Here is a 13098-nt window from a genome sequence, read left to right as displayed (position 1 = left end):
AAAATAACCATTCCAGTCAGTATAGTAGTAGTCCAAGAAACCTTTATTTGGGCAAAATTTTGCTACATTTTTCAAAAAAATCGCTAATAACTTGATTATTTGAAACATTCCGTTAAGACACATCTGATGATCGTAGGTAGCTAATGAATGGAGCTATCACGTGACCTTAAACAGACACTGTTAAGTTGCCCCGTTTGCCCGCTAGAGAGCGTCAAACTTGGTTACCTTTTTTTGGACAGTTTTGTAAATATCTCGAAAACGGTTTGAGTTAGAAGTGTAAAATTTGGACCATGTATGCTCCTTAAAACAACGTAACTTACTAAAAATATATTTTTTTTATAAAACGCACCGGTTGATCTTGAAAAATAAAAAACTATATTTTTGACATTTTTAAAGGGGGTAACTCCATCAGTTTTTATCAACAATTTTTGAATTTTGAAATTTGTTTTCAACTGCCTTAACTAGTTTAGGATAATGGTAGACATGTGACGTAAAGTGTCATTTGTCAAAATGTAATTTTTTACGGATGCCATGTTTTGAAAACTGTCAAAACTGCCCTAATTTCAAAGTTAGTAACGAAATGGCGGCAGTTACAACAAAACAAACACAAGATTCGTGATTTTTATGCTAAAATTAGTAAAAACGGCCACCTTGACACGTATAAACCCAATATGGCGGAGGTCAGTTTAGTAGGCAAGAAAAACCTTCATTTGGACCAATATTCCGTGCATTTTTTAAAAAAATCGCGAATAACTTGATTATTTAAAACATTCCGTTAAGACACATCAGATGATCGTAGGTAGCTAATGGATGAAGCTATCACGTGACCTTGAGCGGGCACTTCTAAGTTGTTCCCTTTGGCCGCTAGTGATAGTCAAACTTGGTTACCTTTTTTCGGACATTTTTGTAAATGTCTCGAAAACGGTTTGAGTTAGAAGTGTGAAATTTTTACCATATATACCATATAACATTTTTCCATACAACGCACCGGTTTACCTTGAAATTAGTTTAGGTTAATGATAGAAATATGACGTAAAGTGTCACGTCTTTAAATCTGCTAAATATGCTCTAATTTCAAGGTTGGTTACAAAATGGTGACAGTTCCATCAAAACGGTCACCGGATTCATGTTCTTCATGTTAAAATAGCCACCTTGAGACGTCTAAATTCAACATGGCGGCGGTCAGTATATAAAAAGTCACTAAAATGTAGTGTTTTTAAAAACTTAAATTAATCTAACTTACACTTAACCTTATAAAATTTTAAAATTTTGAAGTTTTCAAAATTTTGACCTTTTTCTTGGAAACATAAAACTAGGTTGATTTGTTCTCAAAGAGTAAAAAATCTAAAAAAATAAAAATAATGTAACAAAAGTCATTTGAAAAAACCTAATTGAAAGTAGTGCAGATCAAATAATCGCTTTTTTGAATTACCCTGTATAGTGTGACCCATTTACAATAAATGAGTTTTGCGTTTTTGCACAAAATGACTACACACAAAAAATGGAATTCACTCTGGAAAATAAGAATATTAGCTGTAAAATACTTAATACTCAGTAAGTCGTAGGTACGTATGTAGGCATTGATAAGCATAATCAAATGACCTTAAAATATACAGTGTGTCCCATTTCAGAGGTTTCAAATTACTTCAAATTTTTCAAAAGGTCACTTAGCCAACGTGTACCATTTTAGAGCTTTGAGACAATTACGCCACTATAGCCACAACAATAGCTTTATTCGGTTTTCAGCAATTACCTTTCTGGAACCGTCAGGAGTTTCATAATTACCCAGAAACCACAGACGGTTCTCGAACGATAATAGTCGAAACCCGAAAATGGCCAATGCTTTTGCGTGTTAAGTTAATTAGTAAACTAGAACTAATTGAATTAGACGCCTATGTGTGGTTGCTGACAGTTGCATGTCACGACAGTAATTAGATTATATACGAGTTGGTTTAAAGTTACAGTCGTTTTAATTTCTTTTTGATTTAAATTTCCCTTAGTTTGTCAAGATTTGGGTGATATTTTGCATATGCTTAGTCAAGATATTATATTATTTCAAAAAAGAACAAAAATTGCTTTTTCTCAGGAAACTTTGAATCACCAAATTAAAGTCATCTTGCTGCTGCTGAACAATTGTAATAGAGTGAAAACGCTTTACTTTCCAGGATAAAAAATAATATAAAAAAGGTCGTTTTGAGTGATAATCAAAGTGGAATAGAAAATGCAACTGAACAAAATAACAAACTTTCTTTGTTTAGTAATTTAAATAAATAAAAAAAATGCACCAACTAATTCGAAACTAAATTATACAGAAAACCAATTTATACAGGGTGATTAAAAGTTGGGGCTTTCCTTTCACCTGCGAATAGGGCTTCAAAAAATAAGGTTCAAGGTTAAATCAATTTTTTTCGAAATGTGAACAATAACAAAGATACAGGGTGTCAAAGTTTTACTGAAAAAACGAAAATGAAAAATAACTTTAACTTAATTTTAACTAACTGACAGGTTATTTCCTATCAACACACATTAACAATTTTTTTTTTAATTTTCTAACTTTTTTAATTTTTGAGATATTTCAACTTGAAAATTGTGTCACTTTCTGTGAGTTTGCAGCGTTGTTGCCAGGTTTGAAGCCTTGTGAAGCTGTAATTTGCACTCCAATCTAGATTTTTTATATATCATTAGAAAGAGGATGAAAAATGTTTCAAAATGACGGTTGATCGAATTTTCTAACTTTTTCAGTTTTTGAGAAATTTCAACTTGAAAATTGTGTCACTTTCTGTGAGTTTGCAGCGTTGTTGCCAGGTTTGAAGCCTTGTGAAGCTGTAATTTGCACTCCAATCTAGATTTTTTATATATCATTAGAAAGAGGATGAAAAATGTTACAAAATGACGGTTGAGCGAATATTCTAACTTTTTCAGTTTTTGAGAAATTTTAATTCGAAAATTGTGTCACTTTTTGTGAGTTTGCAGCGATGTTGCCAGGTTTGAAGCCTTGTGAAGCTGTAATTTTCACTCCAATTTAGATTTTTTATATGTCATTAGAAAGAGGATGAAAAATGTTACAAAATGTCGGTTGAGCGAAATTTCTAACTTTTTCAGTTTTTGAGAAATTTCAATTCGAAAATTGTGTCACTTTTTGCGAGTTTGCAGCGTTGTTGCCAGGTTTGAAGCATTGTGAAGCTGTAATTTGCACTCCAATCTAGATTTTTTATATATCGTTGAAAAGATGATAAAAAATGCTATAAAATATCGATAGTATACACCCTGTATCTTCGTTATTGTTCATATTTCAAAAAAGCTTCAAACGAAAAAAAAAACCTTATTTTTTGAAGCCCTATTCGCAGGTGAAAGGAAAGCCCCAACTTTGGAATCACCCTGTATAAATAAACGAATATTTACAATTCAAATCCAGCCATCAGTAGTTAAAAAATATATTGTAAACAATTGATAGATCCAAAATTATTTGCAATAATCTAAAATTGTTTTTTTTTCACTTTTTTTCGCACAAAATTGCTTACCAAAAATATTCAAAATGACTATCCTGGATAATTACAAAAGGTTGTTTTCACAAGTCATAAAATACAAATAAGTATTGTAATGAAAGGATGGACCAAGGCTTATTTTCTGTAGGATTGCAGTGAAAAACGTAATGATAGTTTATTCAAAAGTAAGTAAATTGAGTCACACTGATTTTCTTACTTTTCAAGTATGTTTCGTTGTTTTATACTTCCATGGGATTAAATTTTTCAGTTTTAGACAGTTTTCAGGTTTGTCATGTTGAGGTCTTAGCTGTCAAAATTCCACTTACAAAGCTATAAAATATGTTTGGTACTGTTTACACTGATTTTACTCATTTTAGGGGGCCTATTCTTGAAAGCAGGGAACGGAATTTTCAAGAGAAGTGTTGATAGAATGTGACAGAAGAAGCTGACAATGGCGGGTTCCTGTCACATTCTACAATACTTTTGATAGTTGTCAAATTTAAAAATATACGAAAATTAAGTCAGACACACAAAAACAAATGTTATAAATGCCAAAAATGCACTGATCAAGGTATAAAATGCATTCAACTAAAGTGAAACTGATTTCGATACAATATAAGATGCTTCGTTGGTTTTGTACCTCTATGAGATTGAATTGGACAGTTTTCAAGTTTAGAACAGAACCAAAGAGTAACTGAAGGACAAATGTAATAAGTGTCAAAATTTTAATCATAAATCTATCAAATATATTTGGTGTTTACACTGATTTTACTGTTTTGTAGCACTGGGACACTGTATAGTTGTTGAAAGTATAGTTTTCTCATGTCAGTATATCAATTTCTTTACTTTGTATGAATTCGTTCAAGAAACTAATAGTCATATTAATCAGCTAAGTAAACAAACTGAACACTGTTCTTAACGATTCCTTATTTGATGCTCCCCTATTATTACCAACAAAAAGAATTTTAAGAAAAAAAACGAATATTCCTCGTAACAGAAAGAGAACTGTTCAGAATATTGTTGCTGCTGTAATATTTGTCATTAAATCTGGTAGTATGCACAGGAAAAATGAATATTTATTATAAAGGATTGTAGGTCAAGCAAATGACCCAGTTAATCAACGGTCTGAAAAGAAGGAGAGATTACAGAAAACTGAGATATTATTTGCCTTCCTCATTTCTACGTCAACATTCTAGAAAAAATGTTTCATCTTCCTGCATATAATTTCTACATTTAAATATCTTGAATAACTGAAAGCTGCTATTTTCTATGAAACTGTTTTCTAATTACAATATGGAGTATCGTGGATGAAAGACTTTCGTCCAGCCAACCGAGCATCCAATTTTCTAATTTCAGCAGCACTTGCCTTCGAGTCGGCAACTTTCAGTCGAATTTTCCAATTTGCAGTTCAATTTGGGCCTTTCCCCAGGTTTAGAATCAATACAAACTCCTCCCAGGTCTCGTATTTCGAACGACAGCAGTTCCTTGGCCGCCCAAACAATCGCAAAGGTGCGGCCAACAAAAGCCTCCTTTCTGCGGGGAGAAACGTAAATTATCCTTGTTTACATTTTAAACCCTAATGGATAGCTCATCTGGCCGTCATCCCGCTTAAAATCGATCCCCGGAAAGTAGAGGAAGACCGCAATAAACGACAATCCCTTTCGGGTTACCTGTTTGATGTCTTTTTGGTTTTTTTTTTACGTCAGGCAGGAATAGCGCTGACTGGATGATATATTAGGTTGAAAGAAATCAGCGTTTTAAACTTTAACATTACAAAATTATTCAATTACCCCACTTAATGGAGATGTTACAAAAGTTTTTAAGTGTGAAAGGGCAGCAGGCCCGTTGAAATCTAATTGGTTCAAATAATCCCGATTAAAATCGACCTTAGAAACTTTTCCGGTCCCATTAATATTTCCATAAACACCCGGAGCCGGCAGGAGCATCTCTTCCGAAAGTTCCGAAGCAATTTAACTCTAGGAAATCCTTGCGACCGTCTTCGATCCTTCTTAATTATTTCGCAATTTAATTGTCCAACTTTCTCCACTACAATCGAAGAAACTCGACTTAAAATGGGGATGAGAAACCGCCCTCCAAGTATTCGGTGTGGCAGTCAACAAGGGGCGTAATTAAACGACCGGTTTCGTGAGTGAGTTCGATCCTTTATTAAATAGCTGGTCGCAGTTTGAGGAGTGCAGCTAGTTGAATTGGGGATTTGCCAAAATTCAACTATATGGAGTAGATGTGGTTAAATACTCATTTGGCACAATCCCACTCGGAGTAAATAAATTGGTCTGACGGATTTCTGCGCTAGAGTCATTATTGAAATGTTAACTACACAATTCCAAATTTATGTCTTTTCGAAATAGTTTTATTGGTGATTTTATTTGGCTTTTACTCAACTTGTACGTAATGTTTCTTGGAAACGTAAGTTTTTATTGACCCTTTCTCAAAATAAAGTAAAAATAAGAAACAAACAAGAATATAAATCAAATAAGTCGTTTTGTAAGATATCAAATTCATTCAGAATTAGGTTTGAGTGAAAAATAGTTCAGGAGCTTTCAAGTTAAGCTTCAAAAGGTTGAATGTTACCTAATTACTCAAACCAATAATTGAATTAAACATAATAAATCATAACTTGCTTGAGGTTAAACATTTGCAAGTTTGGTTTATCAACTAATAAGTGATTGATGTAACTTTTTATGTGTGAAGTCGTAGCAGATATACAAATTTGTTTTTGTTATTTTTTGGGGTTTGGGCCCCCTTGCTCCTTCCTTCTCAAACGTTTTTCTGGCTTCATACATAACTAAAAAATCTTGTTGAACTGTTTTAAAGCCTTTTTAACTTACATACCTATTTTCATATTTGTTTTTATCATATATTTGACAAATTGTCCAAACAATTCGTATAAACTTGAAACATTCTCTCAGAAACAGTGTATTTTGCTATTAAACTTCTTCTCATTTTGCAAAAAGCCTGCAAATCAACATTTAGACATCCTTTTTAACACATTACAAGTTTTATCCCGTAGAATCAAAGAAGTAAACAACTATATTGTGAATAATGTTGTTAATTACTAAAACATGTCATGTGCTACTTATTCTTTTACTTTTTTTGAAAAATTTTAGAAATAAAAAGTGCTTTTTTGTGCTTATTTCAACTAATGTAATGCTCTTTAGCATAAATATGTCTTTTGAAGTGCAAATTGGAGCTAATCAACAAATTGGCAAATTCTGTTAACTGTTATTTGAACTGCAATCGGTTTTTATATAACCACCATTCGAAAAAGCATGAAAAATGCTATAACATTAGCCAAAACTTATTAAGTCTCCAACTTTTCAAGTTGAGTTGAGCCGAAATATTCAAATTCAAAAAAATACTTAAAAAACACCTTCTGTATCTTGTCCACTCGTCTGTTCTTCGTTCATAGAAGATCTTTCTTAGTTCTTATAATATGTTTGGGTTTGAAATCAACCAGTCAGACATTTTTCTAAATTTTTAGGCAATTAGCCAGCTCAATCATATCAACATGTTCTGTTCTAACAGTAATAGAAATTAATTTTTCTAAATAAATTTTTCGCTTTTGAAAGTTACTGTCACAGCTATCAAATTCGATAAAGTTATAGTTTTAGGTTTGGTTGACAGCTGTTAAAACTTTCAGCTGAACGAATGTAGTAGTTTCTGAGATATACGTTAGTAGAGTCCTTTGAAAGCAACTAGAGATTTGACAATTTTTGACACTGTAGGCAGGTGACAGCTGTAAATTTTGGTACAGTCAGCACAGCCTTGAGTTAGGTTGATGGCTGTCAAAAATTTCAGCTAAACGAATGTAGTAGTTTCTGAGATATACGTCATTAAATTTGTCTCATGGTTATAGAGTCTTTTGAAAGTAACCGCAGATTTGAGAATTTTTGACACTGTAGGCTGGTGACAGCAGTCAAATTTGATACAGTTATCGCCTTGGGTTAGGTTGACGGCTGTCAAAAATTTCAGCTGAACCAATGTAGTAGTTTCTGTAATATACTGCACTGAACTTGTCTCATGGTTATAGAGTATTTTGAAAGTAACCGGAGATTTGAGAATTTTTGACACTGTAGGCAGGTGACAGCTGTAAATTTTGGTACAGTCAGTACAGCCCTGAGTTAGGTTGATGGCTGTCAAAAATTTCAGCTGAACGAATGTAGTAGTTTCTGAGATATACGTCATTAAACTTGTCTCATGGTTATAGAGTTTTTTGAAAGTAACCGGAGATTTGAGAATTTTTGACACTGTAGGCAGGTGACAGCAGTCAAATTTGATACAGTTATCGCCTTGGGTTAGGTTGACGGCTGTCAAAAATTTCAGCTGAACCAATGTAGTAGTTTCTGTAATATACTTCACTGAACTTGTTTTATGGTTAGTAGAGTCTTTTGAAAGCAACTACAGATTTGACAATTTTTGACACTATAGGCAGGTGACAGCTGTAAAATTTGGTACAGTTATAGCCTAGGGTTAGGTTGACGGCTGTCAAAAATTTCAGCTGAACGAATGTAGTAGTTTCTGTAATATACTTCACTGAACTTGTTTTATGGTTAGTAGAGTCTTTTGAAAGCAACTACAGATTTGACAATTTTTGACGCTATAGGCAGGTGACAGCTGTAAAATTTGGTACAGTTATAGCCTTGGGTTAGGTTGACGGCTGTCAAATATTTCAGCCGAACGAATGTAGTAGTTTTTGAGATATACGTTAGTAGAGTCCTTTGAAAGCAACTAGAGATTTGACAATTTTTTGACACTGTAGGCAGGTGACAGCTGTAAATTTTGGTACAGTCAGTACAGCATTGAGTTAGGTTGTTGGCTGTCAAAAATTTCAGCTAAACGAATGTAGTAGTTTCTGAGATACATGTCATTAAACTTGTCTCATGGTTATAGAGTCTTTTGAAAGTAACCGCAGATTTGAGAATTTTTGACACTGTAGGCTGGTGACAGCAGTCAAATTTGATACAGTTATCGCCTTGAGTTAGGTTGTTGGCTGTCAAAAATTTCAGCTAAACGAATGTAGTAGTTTCTGAGATACACGTCATTAAACTTGTCTCATGGTTATAGAGTCTTTTGAAAGTAACCGCAGATTTGAGAATTTTTGACACTGTAGGCTGGTGACAGCAGTCAAATTTGATACAGTTATCGCCTTGGGTTAGGTTGACGGCTGTCAAAAATTTCAGCTGAACCAATGTAGCTGTAAAATTTGGTACAGTTATAGCCTTGGGTTAGGTTGATGGCTGTCAAATATTTCAGCTAAACGAATGTAGTAGTTTCTGAGATATTCGTCACTAAACTTGTTTCATGGTCTTTTGAAAGTTTGAAAATTCCTAGTTATTATTATTATAGGAAAGTGACAGCTGTAAAATTTGGTACAATTATAGCCTTGGGTTAGGTTGGGTTGAATAATTTTAATCATTTAAATAAACTTAGACAAGTGAATCAAAAGATCGATAAACGATGACTGCTGTGCATTTTGCAAGTGGCTTTTCGGTTTTCTTGCATCTTCTGGACCTTTTATGTGTATTTCAGAACGGATCTGCGAGTTGAATATCGTTTTGATTTAGCAAATGCTGCAACTTGCTAGTGCAAATGTTTCTCTAGTTTTCGACTAAAGTGAGCTGTAATAAATTGTATTGTTAACATTTAAGACCTATCTGCACAAATGCATGGAACATCTCTATTATAGTAATTCTATCCTAGTTTATAGCGATATTATGCATGCAAAAGATCAGTAGCACTTCATCTTATATTGATAGATTATAGCATGCGCCAATATCAATTACAATAATTATTATTGTCTATTATTAATGGTATACACGATTAAATGCGTTGGGTTCATCTGGGGTTGGGTTTTATAAAAGTCTTCATTAGCGAAATTACTATTCCGATCAGGCAACGGGAATAAATAAATCTCCCTTCTGAATACATAGAGATCTTATCGCCTCACTTGTAATCCAGGGTGGTTAATGTGGCTTTTCATTAATTAATACGTTACGCTTTCGGGGAGATCTTAAGGCGTAGGGGTTAATGACAAAATGGGTGGATTGAATTGGAAAACAAAAATGGAATTGTCATATTATCGGGTTTCAACTGTTCGGACCAAACTATGGTAGTGATCGATGCGTTAATTAAATCCGACAGTTTTCCATTTAATAGAGTAGGACTCGATCAAACCGATGCAGAGAACGCATCTGTCAAGAGCAGGACCGGATTTTCGATGGCAAATTCGGCTCTTAGCATCCTAAACTAGGTCGTCCATGTTTTATTCAAATCCAGCGTTGAAATCCTGCAGTCAAGCTTTGTAAGTGGAAAAAAAAAATAAGTCGGTTTACGCGTGTACGTTTTCTTTTAATGGAAAATCAATGATCGAGTATAGTGGGAAAACCTTCAGAAGATTCCGCTTTAAATTAGATTAATAAAGGAGGTTGTGGAGTAGATACTTACTTGAAGGGTCGTGGATCCATCGTTTCTTTTCGCCTGTTTTAACAGTCTTAGTGTCGTCCTGAAATAAAGAAAATTGATATAGTTTACCATTGTTTCAGAAAGTTAAAACATTCTGAATTGGAAAACACATTTGAGCGACACCACATTTTTCACGTGAAACGTTTCTACTACATTATTAAAAGTTATCTTTACGATATTTTATTATTGGCTATTTCGTTTTGAAAATATTAGAGTATGACAAAGATTTGAAAAGCAATCGACCATAACATAATAGTATATTATAGTATAATAAATGGATTTTTGGCTGAAAACTCTTTGGCCACCACCACATCCGTATTTGTCCTCAAGTGACTTTTGAGTTTAAGAAGATTTGAATGCAGATGACCTGGTAGTCTGTATTTATGATGCTGTGACCAAAATTACAAGATGTAATCTGCCTTTTTGAAGAAAATTGTTTTCGTCGATTCTTCTTCTTATTCATATGTAAGATATCACGATTTGTTAGTTTTGCAGGTTCCTCTGGATCAGTTCCTGGGAGGTGGACTGCCAGCTGTCCTTCCATCTCTTAGGTGGTCTTCCGGGTGCTCTTTTCCCTATTGGTTTCCCTTCAAGTGCGATGAATGGCAGTCTTCCTTCTTCCATTCTTCTCACGTGAGCGTACCAATTTCTTTTTTTTGTCTCCACCATCTTACGATGTCTTGCACCCCACATTGTTCCCTAATGTCAGTGTTCCTAATTCGGTCTATTCTTGTTTTTCCCATTATAGTCCTGAGCGTTTTCATTTCGGCTACTCGAAGCATTCTTTGCGTTTTGTTGGTTTCTTCTCTGGTTTCTATTCCGTATGTCATGATTGGCCTGATACAAGTCTTATAGATCCTGACCTTGTTATCCTTTCGCACGTATTCGTTCGCCCATATTATCTGCCTTAAGTAGCCCGACATGGCAGATGCTTTGTTGATCTGGCTTCTTAGGTCCTTCATTGGGTCGTGATAACTCTCGATATATCCATACCCAGATATTTGAATTGTGAGACTTGCTCGATGATTTTGTCCGGAACTACCAGCTTGCATCTTACGGGATCTTTAGCAAAGGTTATGCTTTTCGTTTTTTCTATAGATATGGTCAGGTTCATCGCTAGGCTGACCTGGCAGAATTTGTGTAGTTGTCTCTGTAGATTTTCGCGAAAATAGCTGCATCATCGGCGTAGCATACCATGTTGATTTTTTTATTCTGTCCCATTCGGTATCCCAGCAAACATTACTAAAGTAATTCACAATCTAAATAGTCACAACACAACAAAAGTAAAACCACGAAACTAAATTTCAAATAGCATTCCAATACTAGGAGAAATCAGACAAGGGAATAGTCTCTGTTCAATATCCTCATGAATAAAATTATAAAAGAAGTGACATCCCTGAATCTGAGGTATTATCATCTGAGGTAACAACAAAAGAATTGGCATAATATGTTATGCCGACGACGCCATCATTATCGCGGAAACGGAAGACGACCTCCAGAGGCAGCTTTTCAGATCCCACCATATAAGCCAACATGACAATCTCTGCTAACAAAATAAAGCGTATAACAATCACCAGGGAACCGATTCAATGTAAGCTTGCTCTTGAAAACCAGTTTTACAATTTATAGATACCTTGGCGTAGATCTGTCAAGTAGTCATGACCCAGTAAAGGATCTAAGAAGCCAAATCAATATATGCGAACAGAGAGCAAAGTAAAAATACACAGAACATGCGTAAGACCCATTATGACATACGGCATAGAGATACAAGATTACACAAAGTGTATGATTCGAGTAGCAGAGATGAAGACTCTAAGCATGGATCGTGGGAAAACCAGATGAGGCAGAGTGAGAAACATGGATATTCGGGAAAAATGTGGAGTGGTGGACGTAATGCGATGGAGAAGACAGTACTACAATCACGTATAGAGGAAGAAGAGAACAGCGGGACGACCTAAAATATGGAAATACAGCTGGCAATCAACATCCCAGATAATACTGCAGAAGCGTGTTCAAAATTTAACAAATTGTAAGATATCGGAAAAGTATAAGAAGAAGAAAAACAAAATTGGGGAAAATTTTGTTCCAGATTCAGCTGGACCAGAAGTCGTTGGTAAAAACCAGTGTTTTGTCTATGTTGCCAAATCGCAAATGTATACAAGAACATGGCGTTTAGTAGTAAATATTGTTTAACATGATCTCCTAAACAAGTAGTACCTTCTCAGTGACACCTTTTCTCCAGCTAACAAAGCGAGCAGGATAGAACAGTTCGTGTCACAGAAAGATACAATAAGATTAATATGTTTATTTAACTATAACTCTCAAAGTTTTGGTCTTAGTTATAAGTCTGGGAACATTTTCCTGATATAGTTTAAAAAAAAAGCTGTTTTTGATAATACATTCAACCGTAAAAGACTCGAACATTTTCAGTTTTCAAAGTGTGGTCAGATTTTGAGACACTGAATGTCTCAGTACTTATTTGATTTCTGTACTTACTGTATACTCAGAAAACTATATCAGATCAGTCATTCTGATAAAACACAACCTTTATTTAATACCAGATATTATGCAAAACAAATGCCAAGACGAGCATACTTAATCGCTAACCATCGAAATCCCTAAGCGTAACTTAATCTTGAACACTACGTGGATTATATTGTTGACGCTATGTAATCCAGTCAAGTGTAATGTTAAAAATTTGAGCTTTGAAGCAAACTATAACGCTTCGGCTGCAAGAACAAAGAGCCTTGACAGTATTGATCCGAAACTGTTTTGCAGAATTGGAACACACAGAAAAAATGAAGAGGTTGGTTAAAGATCGAGGAGAAAAAACCAGCACTTTGATGATCTTCTGGATGGCATCAAATGACCGCCATAAATCGGATAGATTGTCTTTAAAAAAGTCGGTCGTTATCCGGAAAATTCGTGAATTATTCCCTCCGATTTTTTCCTTCCAACCAATTTACCGAGCAGAAAGGTTGCGATCGGGTTGAAATGCAATGTATAAATCTTTGATCTCGTCTGACAAATCATGTCTGGTTTTCCCATTTTCTTTCCTTGTTTCAAAAATCTAATAAGGAAGCGGCATTTATTTCTTGGAAGAGCAAAGGCGCTTTAATCACACAACAAC

The 13098-nt window shown here is 34.5% G+C and overlaps 1 protein-coding gene across 1 annotated transcript in view; it reads right to left on the bottom strand.

Annotated features, from left to right (window-relative positions):
• Cow (Proteoglycan Cow) overlaps window positions 1–13098 on the bottom strand; it is a 63367-nt gene that overhangs the window by 6043 nt on the left and 44226 nt on the right. Inside the window, exon 2 of the mRNA XM_081974176.1 lies at window positions 9951–10008. Coding sequence (XP_081830302.1) covers window positions 9951–10008 — 58 coding nt within the window. The remainder of the gene's footprint in view (window positions 1–9950; window positions 10009–13098) is intronic.

This window comes from Ips typographus, linkage group LG1 (assembly GCF_016097725.1).
Source record: "Ips typographus isolate SLU linkage group LG1, UJ_Ityp_2.0, whole genome shotgun sequence".
Lineage (NCBI taxonomy): Eukaryota > Metazoa > Arthropoda > Insecta > Coleoptera > Curculionidae > Ips > Ips typographus.
This window is presented reverse-complemented; position numbering and strand designations above follow the sequence as displayed.